At 43.0% G+C, this 17,916-nt stretch overlaps 1 protein-coding gene across 4 annotated transcripts in view; it reads right to left on the bottom strand.

Moving 5' to 3' along the window:
• Positions 1-1,017: 1,017 nt before the first annotated feature.
• Positions 1,018-17,916, bottom strand: part of LOC123993725 (shootin-1-like) — a 28,521-nt gene continuing 11,622 nt past the window's right edge. For 3 of the 4 annotated variants that reach the window (XM_046296152.1, XM_046296154.1, XM_046296155.1), the window contains 15 exons: positions 16,970-17,064; positions 16,088-16,250; positions 15,136-15,233; positions 13,182-13,263; positions 12,416-12,510; positions 8,770-8,916; positions 8,210-8,363; positions 7,864-8,023; positions 7,679-7,752; positions 7,386-7,510; positions 7,083-7,097; positions 6,508-6,573; positions 6,228-6,360; positions 2,935-3,250; positions 1,018-2,512 (listed from right to left, as the gene is read on the bottom strand). In XM_046296152.1, coding sequence (XP_046152108.1) covers positions 2,329-2,512; positions 2,935-3,250; positions 6,228-6,360; positions 6,508-6,573; positions 7,083-7,097; positions 7,386-7,510; positions 7,679-7,752; positions 7,864-8,023; positions 8,210-8,363; positions 8,770-8,916; positions 12,416-12,510; positions 13,182-13,263; positions 15,136-15,233; positions 16,088-16,250; positions 16,970-17,064 — 1,907 coding nt within the window. In that variant the 3' untranslated portion in view covers positions 1,018-2,328. The remainder of the gene's footprint in view (positions 2,513-2,934; positions 3,251-6,227; positions 6,361-6,507; positions 6,574-7,082; positions 7,098-7,385; positions 7,511-7,678; positions 7,753-7,863; positions 8,024-8,209; positions 8,364-8,769; positions 8,917-12,415; positions 12,511-13,181; positions 13,264-15,135; positions 15,234-16,087; positions 16,251-16,969; positions 17,065-17,916) is intronic. The other variant, XM_046296153.1, reaches the window with a different exon arrangement.

Consider the following 17,916-nt stretch of genomic DNA (forward strand, 5'->3'; position numbering starts at 1 on the left):
CCTGCTTTTGTTGTTATTTCTGAAATTATCTTGCATCTCTTGATAATATCTGGACGCCATTTTGGAAGACGCTCGCTACCGCGTTATGACGCTACAGGGGGTGTTTGATCTAGTGACAGTCATTTGTTATGTTTTTGGATTATCATGGCTAATTCGTGGATTATAAACGAATATGCCATCATTGTCTAAAAAGTTAAATGGTTTTGATTAAACAGTGAAAACAAATACGAAATAGAGCCCCACCGTGGAGGCATCACTATACCCATAACACCTTGCGGTCAATCAGGGAAATGGTTCCAATCCACCTGTACAGTAGGTAGGTAGCATAATGCACATATAATTATTGCGAACACCATTATACCAAAAAAAGAAGAAGAAATGGTTCCAATCCTTTTTGCGCCATACATTTTTCCCCATAGAAACACTTAAACAAAGGGCTGTGTTTCCTGTAGGCTTACCCTGGTGTGATGTTTTGATTACCATTGACAAGATGTCTTTCAACACTATATTCGGCTCTATTTATTGTCAGATTTGAAGATGCTAATTAGCATCAAAGTAGACATCTTGCAAATCTACAAATCCCTGCAAGCTCCTGCCCGTCATCCCTAGATGATGCTTTTGCTAACAGGTATTGTGTCAATTTAAAACAGTTCACAGAATTGACCTTTTAAAGAAATGTAGCCAATTTATTCATTACTACATTTAGCTAACATTAGGTAGTTAATCCAGAGATTTTTTTTAACCTTTGAGTCGATTCGTCAGTCTCGTCCAGATCATCATGGCATTTGAAGTTCTTTATGATAGCCACATGAGTAGCTAATTAGCGTTTCATTTTTTTTTTTTTGGGGGGGGGGGGGTAAATACAATTGAATAAATAAAAGTCACCTTGTCCTAGAGAGATTTACATGGTTATCAAAATGTCACGCCAGGGTAAGAATACACGAAACACAGCCCTTAAATGTTATAATATTAGTAATATATTACACAAAGATGAAGAAATAGATTCAAGTACAAGTCTTGTCATTTGAATAGTACTTTTATTTCAGACAAGTGATGAATGAACATCAATGTAAATGTTTTTTAAAAACACAACACTTTTAAAATCCCAAACACACAAAATCAAGATTCACACAAACTCAGTCCAGTTATTTCCTTTTCCATCAGCTGCTTGCCTGATAAAGATGGAATTGAGAAAATGGTGACTTAAGGTTTAAGACTTAAATCATTGCATCTGGAAAACAAGATTTCCTTTCATTTTGATGAAAGAAGGCTTCATAGAAATGACTTACAATAGGGTCAATGCTCTCAATGTTGTTTCTATGTTTTGAAGAAACATTTACATTGTCATGATGGGTGTGAGAATGAATGTCCTATGAGCCTTCTAATGTATTTATTTCTTAGATTATGTTGCTGTATCAGTTACGTTTGCATACTGTTTAATCCAGTTGTTTTAGGTTGTACTAGATATCTGAAAGCATGACCTACTAACATAATACAGGTGGGGTAATACACACAGGATGAAATCTGGTTACAGCAGTAAGGAAACAATGGGAGTATCCCAGCAAATATGAACAAAGCACCTTATACAGCTTGGGAATGTAGGTGGAAGACATTTACAAATGTTGTCCCCATTGCATGAAGACGATACTATATCATGTTTTTCCCTTTAAATACAATTTAGGATAGTCGAGAGGCAAGTGTGTGTAATACGAGGTAGACTGAATACACAAGCACCTAATTCCTCAAGGATGGTAGGCTACTTTGATTGAAACACGTGCATGGCTTTCATTTGCATCCCTACGCTGTAGTATTTGCGTTGATTACACATTAAAGATAGATAGTTCACAAACCGAAACAGAGCTCCAGTTTTGAAACAGCAAAAGTGCCTTAATAATGTGCAATATCTGTATCCTATTTGTTTTATGATGACCCAGATGGTAAACATCGTTCTTTATCGATGTTCACGTGGTGCTTCTACTGCATAAAGTAAGCAGTGACTGAAAGTCTTACGGTAGGTTCAGGAAGTGCAAGGAAGAAGCAGAACTAGAATCAAATAAGTTTGTGCCATATATTAGAAGTATCATTCAACTCCTGTTAGAGAGAGAAAGAGAGAGACTGATCAAATAAAAAGGTTGTATTCTGAAAGGGTGCATTAGATGACACAAAAGCCACATCAGATAGAGAGAGTTTGTGCATAAAATAAAATAACCTAAAGCTTTTATAATCAAGTGTCTCTAACTGCAGATAACTGAGATTCTGTGCAAAATTGTGCAGCTTTCCTCAGCCTGCCTGCCTTCCTGGTTGCCCAGGGACCTCTGTAGCCGACCTTCAACACTCTGCATCCGTGTTCCCGTTGAGTGGATTGGGCTCTGCGGAGAGGCTGGGAGAGTGTGTGGTATGCGTGTCCAACTCCACAGTCAGACTAGGGTTAAGATGGCTGATTCCGTTGGGCTGTGGTGCCCATTTCTCAGGCTTCTGCTTCTCAGGCTTCTGCTTCTCAGGCTCCTCCCCACTGTTGGAACACACAACAAGGATGAGCAAGTCCTCCTTTCAAAAGTCTGTCACATTTTCCTACATGTATTTTGCAACAACAAAGTCTTTGAAAGAATCCTTTTGTTTGCAAATAAGCAAATTGCCCACTTTGATTCTTATGGTAAAAAAACACAAATAAATGTTTTGTTGTCACACACCGAATAGGTGCAGTGAAATGTTTTGTTTTACAGGGTCAGCCATTGTAGTAGGGCGCCACAGGAGCTAATGAGGGTTAAGTGCCTTGCTCAAGGGCACATTGACAGATTTTTCACCATGTCGGCTCAGGTATTCAAACCAGCGACCTTTCGGTGACTGACCCAACGTAGTTGTGCCTATCATATCTGTGCCAATTTAGCTGAAATAATTGACATGAGGATGGTCACCATAGTAGATGTACATCACCTGACAAAGCATCCATTGGTGACCGGTGCCTCAGAGTAGACCTCTTTCTCAGACAAAGAAGTGCGGGACCTCCTGTCCTGCCAGGACCCTGCTTGGGGCTCTTGGCAAGAGTCTGACCTGCACCTGGCTGCTACCGCTGGGCCGGGGCCCCTTCCGCTGGGGGAGGCTGGCTCTCTGGTGCTCTGCCCAGGCCCTGGTCCTGTTGGCCCCTCTGGCTCTTTGCCAGAGCTGTCGGAGCTGTGGGAACTCTGGCTGTGCCTCCCGTTCAGGCTGTCAGAGGAGGAAACCTCGCTTATTTGTCCGTCCCTGCTCTCATCTGAGGGAGAGAGACAAAGGGGTTAGTAGCTACATGATGTAAGAGAACAGCATGTTCACTCTCTCTGTGGGTTATTATCTCCAGTAGATTACTATGTGATCTAGGAGCATAAACAATCACATATTTGATGAGCGTTTCACAACGTAAACAGTAATGCAAGCTTTTACTAGCCACACTGTAGGCCTAACATCTAAACATCCAGTACACTGTAGGCCTAACATCTAAACATCCAGTACACTGTAGGCCTAACATCTAACCATCGGTTCAGTACACTGCAGGCCTAACATCTAACCATAGGTTCAGTACACTGCAGGCCTAACGTCTAACCATAGGTTCAGTACACTGTAGGCCTAACATCTAACCATAGGTTCAGTACACTGCAGGCCTAACATCTAACCATCCAGTACACTGTAGGCCTAACATCTAACCATAGGTTCAGTACACTGTAGGCCTAACATCTAACCATCCAGTACACTGTAGGCCTAACATCTAACCATCCAGTACACTGTAGGCCTAACATCTAACCATAGGTTCAGTACACTGTAGGCCTAACATCTAACCATCCAGTACACTGTAGGCCTAACGTCTAACCATAGGTTCAGTACACTGTAGGCCTTTCATCTAACCATAGGTTCAGTACACTGTAGGCCTAACATCTAACCATAGGTTCAGTACACTGTAGGCCTTTCATCTAACCATAGGTTCAGTACACTGTAGGCCTAACATCTAACCATAGGTTCAGTACACTGTAGGCCTAACATCTAACCATAGGTTCAGTACACTGTAGGCCTAACATCTAACCATCCAGTACACTGTAGGCCTAACATCTAACCATCCAGTACACTGTAGGCCTAACATCTAACGTAGAATGTATGCACACATGACTGTAAGTCGCTTTGGATAAAAGCGTCTGCTAAATGGCATATATTATTATTATTACACTGTAGGCCTAACATCTAACCATCCAGTACACTGTAGGCCTAACATCTAACCATAGGTTCAGTACACTGTAGACCTAACATCTAACCATAGGTTCAGTACACTGTAGGCCTAACATCTAACCATCCAGTACACTGTAGGCCTAACATCTAACCATAGGTTCAGTACACTGTAGGCCTAACATCTAACCATCCAGTACACTGTAGGCCTAACATCTAACCATAGGTTCAGTACACTGTAGGCCTAACATCTAACCATAGGTTCAGTACACTGTAGGCCTAACATCTAACCATCCAGTACACTGTAGGCCTAACATCTAACAATCAAGTACACTCGGTTGTCCCAGGACATATTCAAAGGCAAAGATATTTTAAGAACTGGATACAAAGACTGCACTGTATCATTCTTCCTGAATTCACAACACTGTGAATGTGGCTCACCACCAATGAATAGTGACATCCTGCATGCCCTGGCCTATAGTTTAATGATTAGAGTGTATGCATATGATCATGACAGGGTCTATTGATCCCTCTGGTGGTGAAATGTAGAATAGTCAAGGCTAGAATGTGCATCTCTTTTCCAGCTGGCCACTCGCATAGTCTGTATATACCCATCAGTAATGGTTGATGTATTTTAAATGCTTTATGAGCATGAGCCTTATTTCCACTATTTCTGTCCATCATATTCACATCAACGGGTTTAGGCTACTTCATGATACTAGAATGTCCCCTATACCCGTCATGTGGTGGCTACAACCTAGCCTATGAATGAAAGTTTACAACGTAGGTGCACAGGCCGAGATCATTATTTGAGTAATCAAGGTGACAGACAGTGACACATTCAATACCGCCTTGCACACTCTTGCCTGCATCTACGTTATCCAGAGTGTAATCATTAATCCAACCGTTTCAAATGAGAGTTTCTATTGGACAAATTCAGGTATGTTTTGTTACGTTTGCTTCCGTTGAAGAAATGTTTTTTCAACAGAATCGGCGGAATGAATACACCCCTGATCACGCGTAAACAGTTCACTTTCATAGCAACCCACATAAAAACAGCATGATCAGTTTGCTCATTGTCTATATAATTCCTTCTTGCAACTATCTACGCGCTCTCCTCCTCTCACCTATTCCCTTCGCCTGTGGACTTCAGTGCACAACACATAAGCTATCTGTGACCAGGCGAAAAAACCTTTCCAAGCCAAAACTTCATATCATGACGGCTAACCGCTACACACAGCCTACATTGTTGTCACGTCATAGTCACCATAGCTACTAGAAATAACACGTTAGTAAACCCGCTACAATCATGCAGTACAGTGTAGTCAGCAGCAAGCAGTTTAGCAGTTACACCGGCGGGCCCCAATGACAATATATTAATGAAATCAAAAGCTTACCTTGACTTGGAATAGTTCCAGTGTTAGATAGCCAGCTAGCTAAAAGTGAAAAAAATATACTACGAAATCCAGCTAGCTCTCTCTCTTGCTTCTCCTTAATTCTTGGAAGGAATTCATTTGTTCAAAACTGTTGTCTTTCTCTCTCTGAGTCAACTAGTCACCACATGTTATGCACTGCTGTGCTAGCTAGCTGTATCTTCTGCTTTCAGTACTAAATTATTTCTCTGATCCTTTGATTGGGTGGACAACATGTCAGTTCATGCTGCAAGAGCTCCTATTTACTCCTAATTTTACTCCTACTCCTATTTGCTCCTAATTACTGTGTAAGTCTATGTAAGGGGTTGAGAACCACGAGCCTCCTTGGTTTTTTATTGAAGTCAATGTACCCAGAGGAGGACAGAAGCTACATCATGGTGCTACCCTACAGAGTGCTGTTGAGGCTACTGTAGACATTCTTTGCAAAACAGTGTGTTTTAATCAATTCATTTATGACGTGAATATATTTAGTATAGTTTTATCTTTGTTTCACTATTTAGATTTTTATTAAATTCACTGAGGAGGATGGTCCTCTTCTGAGGAGATTATACTGATACCCATTTTAGGAGAATGAAGAAAGCCAAACAAACAAACTGGTTTTGCTACCTCCTCCAGAGTCACAGGCCTGTTTACGTCTCCTCCTAAGGATGACCTCCAACTCACTGCTGACAGGGCTCTTCCCTGGGGGGGATGGGACCGACTCCTGAGACCCCCGACTGGGACTCTTCTTCACCGTCTCCTGGCGGGGGGGGGTCCAAAAATACAGACAACATGCTTTACAGTTGGTAACAGATATAATTATATAACATATATGTTTCATCACTTCTTTAAAGCCTATATGAGCTTTTATAATGAGGCTAATAAAATAAAACAAAACACTTCATACCAGAATGCCTTTCAGTTCCTCCATGGCACTCTCCTGTGGCAGCTTTTCTTCCATTACTGGAGGTTTCTAGGGGTTGAGAGAATGCTATTAATACATCAACTAAGTTAATAAACAGGACAAAACACACATTTTCTTATGTGCTCACGCACACCTCGGGCCTGGCAGCTGGTGTTAACTTTTATCCCATAGCTGGTCTACATTAGAGAGAATGAAGGTAAAAGCTGGAGGCCATTTTATAGATTTTTCTCCTCGGAGCCTGTAAGTTGTCATGGTGATGGTGTCAATCAATATAAAATAAATGACATGAAAGCGACAGTGGTGTCTGTCAGTCTCCACTGTGAGGTAGTCCATGGACAATGTTACACAAAGAGAAAGAGCCCATTCCAAAAGCCAAACCGAAGACTGGTTTTAGTGAGAGATTAATAACAGAGCTGCTGTAATCCATTTCACTCTAGTACCATATGATGTGGATTATCCCTGTGATATGGGGTTTAGCATGTTGTTGTTGGGGGGAGATTTCAGGATCCCGAGAGACTTCACCGTCACAAAATTGATGTAAAAGTCAATATACTCACTTTTACGACCCCTCTCTTTGGGGAGACAGTCAGTTGATTAGAAAACATGACATGGATGGAAAAATAAGGGAGTAATCAGTTTGACAACATTAAGTAGAGTCTATATTTCCACAGTTTGACAACATTAAGTAGAGTCTATATTTCCACAATTTGACAACATTAAGTAGAGTCTATATTTCCACAATTTGACAACATTAAGTAGAGTCTATATTTCCACAATTTGACAACATTAAGTAGAGTCTATATTTCCACAATTTTCCAAGACAATTATTTAAACAAAACATGAAGTGTTGACCTCTCCACCTTAGTGTCTCCTCCCTTGACAGGCCTCAGAACCACTCCATGTTTAATCCTCTCCATCATCTCATTGACTGCCTTCACTTTGACGTTTTCTGCACCTCCTTCTGCACCTCCTTCTGCACCTCCTTCTACAGGACAAGGAGAGAGACAAGAGGGTTACATGGACAATATTGTAAAGATGTGTGATTTTAAAATAAGAAATTACTCAATTATGAAGGATTTATTTCAATCATATTCTTGAAATTCTATATTATTCTGACAGATGTAGATTTGATTCTAAGTGATTTCAAACCTACCAGGAGCTTGCTGTAACTTCGGGGATCCCCCCTTTGAACTCTTTGATGATTTCCTCATGATTGCAATCAGTGAGCTATTGAATGAAGAGTGTACATTTAAAGTATGATTAGACAGATCGGTGGTTAGAGCATTCATTTCTCCATGCAAGCCTGTACACAACATATTAACAGACTATTTGTCTTACCTGAGGGGGTTGCATCGTGATGGGGGAGGGGGTGGAGGAGGAGGAGGGGGTGGTGGTGGGGGTGGAGGGGGCTGGGGTACAGGGGCGGGGGTTGGGGCGATCCCTGGTTCAGGGCCTGGTGAGGGCTCAGTGCTCTTCTGGACCTGCAGCAGCTCTTGCACTAAATATATTAAAGACAGATGTGTTAGATGAAGCCTGGGTCACCAGTCTTTTAACATGAGAAGATGGACAACTATCTATTCTACTGGTACTGCTGTAGTCGTATTCTTTCACAAAGCTGTAGGAATAAAATCTGTGGGTAACCCACAGTGTGATGTGATTGACAGCCCGTAGGTGTCCTCCTCACCTCTTTTCTCTAGGTCACGGTTCTTCTTCTCTACTTCCTGCAGACATCCCTCTGTCTCTCTCTTCTCCTCCTCCATCAGTTCCAGCTGGCTCTGCAGCTCTGCTAACTGCTGTTTCAGAGAGTACTCCTGTAGCTCAGCCTCCAGAGCCTTCAGCTACATGGATATGAATGGAGATCCAGATTGACTATATTTTAGTTGGACTGCGCATAATCGCTGATCTAACAAATCATTTCGCCCCAAATAACTACACATTATTTGATCAAGATGAGTAATTCTGCTTTTTTTGACTTGTTGAAACTCGTTTTGGTCTCTGAAGACCTTCAGAGTTGTTCATTCCAAGCACCACAAGGTGAGACCATATAGGAGTGTGTGTTAACGTTCACTGAAGTGCTGTGTAAGAGAAGACTTGAGCCTTGTGATTAAACCTGTATTGATTTCACTGAGGCTCTTCTGTTGTATCCTCCTTGTTCCACTGACAACACACACCGTCTCCTCTCCCTTGCCAAGGATGGAACGAAGCTCTGCCGTACACTAAACAGACAGTCTCAGACATACCTACCTTCTGGTGATGCAGCAGTCTCTCCTGCTCCAGAGTCTTGGTAACATTAGCCACGTCCTCCAGAGCCTTGATCAGCTGCAGGCTGGGGTCAGCGTTCTGCAGCAGGATCATACTCTGTCTGTTAGCCTCTTTCTGCTTCACCAACATCTGCAGGAGGAGAGAGAAGGAGGGGAGGAGGGAAGGAGGGAAGGGAAGAAGGAGGGAAAGAGAACAGGAGAGGAGAAGGGAATGAGAGCGTGTTTTGAAAGAAAAGAGACCCAGGTTCTCCAGATGTGGAAGCATTAGACTGTAGCATGAAGCAGGATATGGAAGCATTAGACTGTAGCATGAAGCAGGATATGGAAGCATTAGACTGTAGCATGAAGCAGGATATGGAAACATTAGACTGTAGCATGAAGCAGGATATGGAAGCATTAGACTGTAGCATGAAGCAGGATATATAAATATTAGACTGTAGCATAAAGCAGGATATGGAAACATTAGACTGTAGCATGAAGCAGGATATGGAAGCATTAGACTGTAGCATGAAGCAGGATATGGAAGCATTAGACTGTAGCATGAAGCAGTATATGGAAGCATTAGACTGTAGCATGAAGCAGGATATGGAAGCATTAGACTGTAGCATGAAGCAGGATATGGAAGCATTAGACTGTAGCATGAAGCAGGAAGTAAGCAGGCGTTGTTTTTATCTAAATGGTCTACAACAACCACAGCCAGCATTCTCCAGAGAACCCCCCTCTCCAGCCTCAGGCCAAGCAGCGTAACAGTTAACAGTACACCACACTACTGTGGCTGTGGTTCCCCCAAGCATATGTGTGCCCTTCAAAGCAGTGCTGAGTCTGTGCTGCAGCTCCTCAGTCCCCAGACGAGGACTAGTACTAGTACAGCTGCTGCTCAGTCCCCAGACTAGTACTGCTACTCAGTCCCCAGACTAGGACTAGTACTGCTGCTGCTCAGTCCCCAGACTAGGACGAGTACTGCTGCTCAGTCCCCAGACTAGGACTAGTACTGCTACTCCTCAGTCCCCAGACTAGGACTAGTACTGCTACTCCTCAGTCCCCAGATTAGGACTAGTACTGCTGCTCAGTCCCCAGACTAGGACTAGTACTGCTGCTCAGTCCCCAGACAAGGACTAGTACTGCTGCTCAGTCCCCAGACCAGGACTAGTACTGCTACTCAGTCCCCAGACCAGGACTAGTACTGCTGCTCCTCAGTCCCCAGATTAGGACTAGTACTGCTGCTCAGTCCCCAGACTAGGACTAGTACTGCTGCTCAGTCCCCAGACTAGGACTAGTACTGCTGCTCAGTCCCCAGACCAGGACTAGTACTGCTGCTCAGTCCCCAGACTAGGACTAGTACTGCTGCTCAGTCCCCAGACCAGGACTAGTACTGCTACTCAGTCCCCAGACTAGGACTGGAGGGTTTCTGCTATTGGATGTCAGTAAACACACATTCAGAAAAATCAAATATCAATTCCTCAACACAAAATAATGAATACTCAAATAAATTAGCAGTAAGAATGACTGTTTATCTAACACTAATTTAAACATTAGTATTACAACAATTGTAAGGAAATAAAATAACCATATTATCAGAAAACATGTGGAGATGTCAGCTATCACACTAAGAGAACGACAACAAACATGTGGAGATGTCAGCTATCACACTAAGAGAACGACAACAAACATGGAGATGTCAGCTATCACACTAAGATAACGACAACAAACATGTGGAGATGTCAGCTATCACACTAAGATAACGACAACAAACATGTGGAGATGTCAGCTATCACACTAAGATAACGACAACAAACATGTGGAGATGTCAGCTATCACACTAAGATAACGACAACAAACATGTGGAGATGTCAGCTATCACACTAAGATAACGACAACAAACATGGAGATGTCAGCTATCACACTAAGATAACGACAACAAACATAGAGATGTCAGCTATCACACTAAGATAACGACAACAAACATAGAGATGTCAGCTATCACACTAAGATAACGACAACAAACATGGAGATGTCAGCTATCACACTAAGATAACGACAACAAACATAGAGATGTCAGCTATCACACTAAGATAACGACAACAAACATAGAGATGTCAGCTATCACACTAAGATAACGACAACAAACATAGAGATGTCAGCTATCACACTAAGATAACGACAACAAACATAGAGATGTCAGCTATCACACTAAGATAACGACAACAAACATAGAGATGTCAGCTATCACACTAAGATAACGACAACAAACATGTGGAGATGTCAGCTATCACACTAAGATAACGACAACAAACATGTGGAGATGTCAGCTATCACACTAAGATAACGACAACAAACATAGAGATGTCAGCTATCACACTAAGATAACGACAACAAACATGTGGAGATGTCAGCTATCACACTAAGATAACGACAACAAACATGTGGAGATGTCAGCTATCACACTAAGAGAACGACAACAAACATGTGGAGATGTCAGCTATCACACTAAGATAACGACAACAAACATGTGGAGATGTCAGCTATCACACTAAGATAACGACAACAAACATGTGGAGATGTCAGCTATCACACTAAGAGAACGACAACAAACATGTGGAGATGTCAGCTATCACACTAAGATAACGACAACAAACATGTGGAGATGTCAGCTATCACACTAAGAGAACGACAACAAACATGTGGAGATGTCAGCTATCACACTAAGAGAACGACAACAAACATGTGGAGATGTCAGCTATCACACTAAGAGAACGACAACAAACATGTGGAGATGACAACAAACATGTGGAGATGTGGCTACCAGCTATCACACTAAGAGAACGACAACAAACATGTGGAGATGTCAGCTATCACACTAAGATAACGACAACAAACATGGAGATGTCAGCTATCACACTAAGATAACGACAACAAACATGTGGAGATGTCAGCTATCACACTAAGATAACGACAACAAACATGTGGAGATGTCAGCTATCACACTAAGATAACGACAACAAACATGTGGAGATGTCAGCTATCACACTAAGATAACGACAACAAACATGGAGATGTCAGCTATCACACTAAGATAACGACAACAAACATGTGGAGATGTCAGCTATCACACTAAGAGAACGACAATAAACATAGAGATGTCAGCTATCACACTAAGAGAACGACAATAAACATAGAGATGTCAGCTATCACACTAAGAGAACGACAACAAACATGGAGATGTCAGCTATCACACAAAGAGAATGACAACAAACATGTGTACAAGTGAATAATGAACATGGTGCTTTAAGGTTTCATACAGTATAGTGACATTACCCCAGTCAACATGTCTTATATGAGTCTTCCCCTGCCTGCATGCCTGCCAGCTGACTACCTACCTACCTGCCTGCCTGTTTGTCTACCTACCTGTCTGCCTGTTTGACTACCTACCTGCCTGCCTGTTTGTCTACCTGCCTGCCTGCCTGTTTGTCTACCTACCTGGATACCTGCCTGCCTATCTACCTGACTGTCTGTCTGTCTGCCTGCCTGTCTGTCTACCTGCCTACCTGTTTGTCTGTCTACCTGCCTGTCTGTCTGCCTACCTGTCTGCCTATCTACCTGACTGTCTGTCTGTCTGCCTCCCTGTCTACCTCGTGGGCGTAGGTCTCAGCCTTCACCCTCAGGCTCTGCTCCAAATCCAGCTGCTCCTTCATCTCCTCAAACTCTGTAGTAGCCATCACAGACACTAGAGAGAGAGAGAGAGAGAGAGAGAGAGAGAGAGAGAGAGTTTGAGAGAGAGAGTCTACCTAGAGTTTGAGAGAGAGAGAGAGAGAGACACTAGAGAGAGAGAGAGAGAGAGAGAGAGAGAGAGAGAGAGAGAGAGAGAGAGAGAGAGAGAGAGAGAGAGAGAGAGAGAGAGAGAGAGAGAGAGAGAGAGAGAGAGAGAGAGAGAGAGAGAGAGAGAGAGAGAGAGAGAGAGAGAGAGAGAGAGAGAGAGAGAGAGAGAGAGAGAGAGAGAGAGAGAGAATTGAGGCATAACAACAGTAAAACACTAAAACACAGGCACTTGAGAAGGATGGGTCTAATTGAATTATCTAGCGCATAAAGCCTGAACCTGTTTACAGACCACTGTCTCTCTACCATAATGATGTCTCTCTAACACTATGATGTCTCTCTACCACGATGATGTCTCTCTACCACGATGATGTTTCTCTACCACGATGATGTCTCTCTACCACAACGATGTCTCTCTAACACGATGATGTCTCTCTACCACGATGATGTCTCTCTACCACGATGATGTCTCTCTACGACAACAAACATGTGGTGATGTCTCTGAAGGGAATAGGAATGATGTGTAGCAGTAGCCTTGACAGTTCATTAAGGATGGTGAGATGGGAGTATCATGTCACTCACCTCTATTGAACCTCTTGATGGTCTTGCTTTGCTGCTCAATGGTTTTGTGAAGCTCCTTCATTTCAGCCTGCTCCTTCTCAGCCTACAAAAACATTTCAAACAGAGCAGAAAGGCTGGTAAAACATGAACAATCAAGGTTTATGGTGCTTCAACATGGCTGAGAATATAATATACTGTACACACACTGCATTCAGAAAGTATTCAGACCCCTTGACTTTTTTCACATTTTGTTACGTTACAGCCTTAATCTAAAATGGATGGAATCTTTTTCCCCCCTCAACAATCTAAACACAATACCCCAAAATGACAAAGCAAAAACAGGTTTTTAGACATTTTTGCACATTTATTAAAATTAATAAACAGAAATGGGTTATCTACAAAAGTATTCAGACCCTTTGCTATGAGACTCGAAGTTTGATTCAGGAGCATCTGTTTCCATTGATCATCCTTGAGATGTTTCTACAACTTGATTGGAGTCCACCTGTGGTAAATTCAATTGATTGGACATGACACACAACTGTCTATATAAGGTCCCACAGTTGACAGTGCACATCTGAGCAAAAAATAAACCATGAGGTCAAAGGAATTGTCCTAAGAGCCCGGAGGCAGGATTTCGTCAAGGCACAGATCTGGGGAAGGGTAGCAAAACATGTCTGCAGTATTGAAGGTCCCCAAGAACAAAGTGGTCTCCATCATTCTGCAGTGTTGAAGGTCCCCAAGAGCACAGTGGTCTCCATCATTCTGCAGTGTTGAAGGTCCCCAAGAACACAGAGGACTCCATCATTCTGCAGTATTGAAGTTCCCCAAGAACACAGTGGTCTCCATCATTCTAAAATGGTAAAGGTTTGGAACAACCAAGACTTCCAGTGTTGAAGGTCCCCAAGAACACAGTGGCCAGTGTTGAACCACAGTGGCCAACCTGAACACAGTGGAAATCTGGGGACAAGGACCTTCGTCAGGGAGATGATCAAGAACCCGATGGTCACTCTGACAGAGGTCTAGAGTTCCTCTGTGGAGATGGGAGAACCTTCCAGAAAGACAACCATCTCTGTAGCACTCTACCAATCAGTCCTTTATGGTAGAGTGGCCAGACAGAAGCCACTCCTCAGTAAAAGGTACATCACAGCCTGCTTAGAGTTTGTCAAAAAGGCACCTAAAGGACTCAGACCATGAGAAACAAGATTCTCTGGTCTGATGAAACCAAGATTGAACTCTTTGGCTTGAATGCCAAGCGTCACGTCTGGAGGAAATCTGACATAATGCTGCCACCACGACTCTAAACAAAGTGGCCAAGACAACGCAGGAGGGGCTTCGGGACCCATCTCTGAGTGTCCTTGAGTGGCCCAGCCAGAGCCCGGACTTGAACCTGATCGTACATCTCTAGAGAGACCTGAAAATAGCTGTGCAGCGATGCTCCCCATCCAACCTGACAGAGCTTGAGAGGATCTGCAGAGAAGAATGGGAGAAACTAAAATACTGGTGTGCCAAGCTTGTAGCGTCCTACCTGAGAAGATTCAAAGCTGTAATTGCTGCTGAATACTGATGTAAATGTGATATTTCAGTTTTGTATTTTTTTATAAATTAGTAAACATTTCTACAAACATGTTTTTGCTTTGTCATTATGGGGTATTTTGATGTCATTATGGGGTATTGTGATGTCATTATGGGGTATTGTGAGGTGGGGAAAAAACACTTGAATCCATTTTAGAATAAGGCTGTAACATAACAAAATGTTTACAATGGCAAGGGGTCTGAATACTTTCCGAATGCACTGGAAAAAAGATGAGACTATCTGAACAGAGATATTCTGCATTCATGCTCATATAATAGAATACAAGTCCTCTCACCAGCCCTCAGAATCCCACCGCAAACAGAGAGAGACAAGTTCTGTGCTTGTCTGAGACAGACCTCCTGTGAGAGGTATTGATTACCAGGCCTGGTAGTGGATACTCACCAGGGCTGTTAGCTCTTCAATCTGTCTCTGCTGCTCCTGAAGCTGACAGGAAAGTCTCTTCTTCTCCTCCAGCAGAGTGCTCACTGTCTCCTGCAGCTCTGGAGGGGAAGAAAGAGGTTCCTGGGTGACACAACGTGATGACATCTCTTCACTACTAAGATTCAAACATATAGCTATATTACTCTGGCATTATAACATGGTTTATCTTGCTACTGGAAATACCATTAGAAAAAACAACAGAAAGGGGAATCCTAATATGCTGTACAGGCACAACATCATTTCATTGCAGTCGGTCCATAACCCCGTCAAGACAAATCAAGACAAAGGGTCTGATATAGTGTTGACCTGCTGTTGGTACTGTCTGTGTACGGGTCTGGTAGCTACCCGGTACTGTCTGTGTACGGGTCTGGTAGCTACCCGGTACTGTCTGTGTACTGGTCTGGTACCTTTAACCTGCTGTTGGTACAGGCTGTACGGGTCAGGGCTGGTGTCCTGTGTGTCTGTCTGTGTACGGGTCTGGTAGCTACCCGGTACTGTCTGTGTACCGGTCTGGTAGCTACCCGGTACTGTCTGTGTACCGGTCTGGTAGGTACCCGGTACTGTCTGTGTACTGGTCTGGTAGTACCCGGTACTGTCTGTGTACGGGTCTGGTACCGGTACCTGTCTGGTACAGGTCTGGTAGCTACCGGGTACTGTCTGGGTCTGGTAGGTACCCGGTACTGTCTGTGTCTGGTCTGGTAGAGGTACTGTCTGTGTACTGGTCTGGTGTACGGTACTGTCTGTGTACTGGTCTGGTAGCTACCCGGTACTGTCTGTGTACTGGTCTGTACTGTCTGTGTACGGGTCTGGTAGCTACCCGGTACTGTCTGTTCTCACTGTCTGTGTACTGGTCTAGCTACCCGGTCCTGTCTGACAAACAAGCACACCGGACTTCTGTGTACTGGTCTGGTACCTTTAACCTGCTGTTGGTACAGGCTGTACGGGTCAGGGCTGGTGTCCTGTGTGTCCGTCTCCTCTTCCAGAGGTATGCAGTCTGTGATACTAGGTAGCATCTCATCCAGACAGGGTCGAGACGACAGGCTCAGATACTTCAGCTTCCTGTTCTCACTGTTTAACTGGGGGACAAACAACACACACTGGATTATATATGATAAAGACAAATTAAACAAAGCTGATAACGGAGGTCGATAGCGCACATCAAAATACACTGATTTAGCATGTTGATTGTTTGTGATATTGTAAAATATGTATGTACTGTAGCCTACACATCAGAGGCTTATGGAAATTAACATTATGCACACAAGCCTACACAAATAACCAACATTATGCACATAAGTCTACACAAATAACCAACATTATGCACACAAGTCTACACAAATAACCAACATTATGCACACAAGCCTACACAAAGGGCCTCAACTACTAAGTCAAGCAGTGTCAGTGTCTTACCTTGGTGGCAAGGGCCTCAACTACTCAAGCAGTGTCAAGCAGTATCAGTCTCTTACCTTGGTGGCAAGGGCCTCAACTACTAAGTCAAGCAGTATCAGTCTCTTACCTTGGTGGCAAGGGCCTCAACTACTAAGTCAAGCAGTGTCCGTCTCTTACCTTGGTGGCAAGGGCCTCAACTACTAAGTCAAGCAGTGTCAACCTTGGTGGCAAGGGTGTCAAGCAGTATCAGTCTTACCTTGGTGGCAAGGGCCTCAACTACTAAGTCAAGCAGTGTCCGTCTCTTACCTTGGTGGCAAGGGCCTCAACTACTAAGTCAAGCAGTGTCCGTCTCTTACCTTGGTGGCAAGGGCCTCAACTACTAAGTCAAGCAGTGTCAGTCTCTTACCTTGGTGGCAAGGGCCTCAGCATTTTCTCTGCAGGATTTTTCTATCTCCAGCTGCGTCTGCAGAACGCTCACCTCCTCGATCACCATTTGGGAAACTGGAATACAAAAATAACATTACATTGCAGTTTGTTTTATTGTTTTATGGTATGATTTTACTCATATTTTAAATAATGAATGAATGACAGAATGGGGGGCAATATGTCTATTGTGTTAATGTATTTCCCCTTTGAACTAGTCAGTTTCCCTCTATTTCTCCTTATTGAGCTATTCAGTTTCCCTCTATTTCCCATTCTCCTTATTGAGCTATTCAGTTTCCCTCTATTTCCCATTCTCCTTATTGAGCTATTCAGTTTCCCTCTATTTCCCATTCTCCTTATTGAGCTATTCAGTTTCCCTCTATTTCTCCTTATTGATCTATTCAGTTTCCCTCTATTCCTCATTGAGCTATTCAGTTTCCCCCTATTTCTCCTTATTGAGCTATTCAGTTTCCCTCTATTTTTCCTTATTGATCTATTCAGGGTCCCTCTGGCGACAGACAGAACTTTAGCAGGGTCCATGTGACATTCTGATGTAACCAGATCATGTTTCACTGGAGACCAGGAAGGCTCTGGCCCTTTAAAGTCATTTATTAGTATTTACTCTAGCTACTAAATACTCTACAATCACATTAACTAAGGTCCATGTGGTTCCACTGAATATTTACGCTTATCCTGAATTTTTGTGGTTATTTTTGTTTCAAAACAAAAGGCTACAGTACTTATTTAAAATGTTGTTAAAATATTTCACGGGCAAATTAGATTGGGTGCTGTTGTTGAAAGGAAAAGAGGTGCAAGCATTCTCCCATTTGCACATAACCATTGCATGTTGGCACACTCACTACACCTAGAACAACCACAACACCCCCAACACCCACTACACCCCCAACAACACCTACAACACCCACTACA

This window comes from Oncorhynchus gorbuscha, linkage group LG13, assembly GCF_021184085.1.
Source record: "Oncorhynchus gorbuscha isolate QuinsamMale2020 ecotype Even-year linkage group LG13, OgorEven_v1.0, whole genome shotgun sequence".
In the NCBI taxonomy this organism is placed as follows: domain Eukaryota; kingdom Metazoa; phylum Chordata; class Actinopteri; order Salmoniformes; family Salmonidae; genus Oncorhynchus; species Oncorhynchus gorbuscha.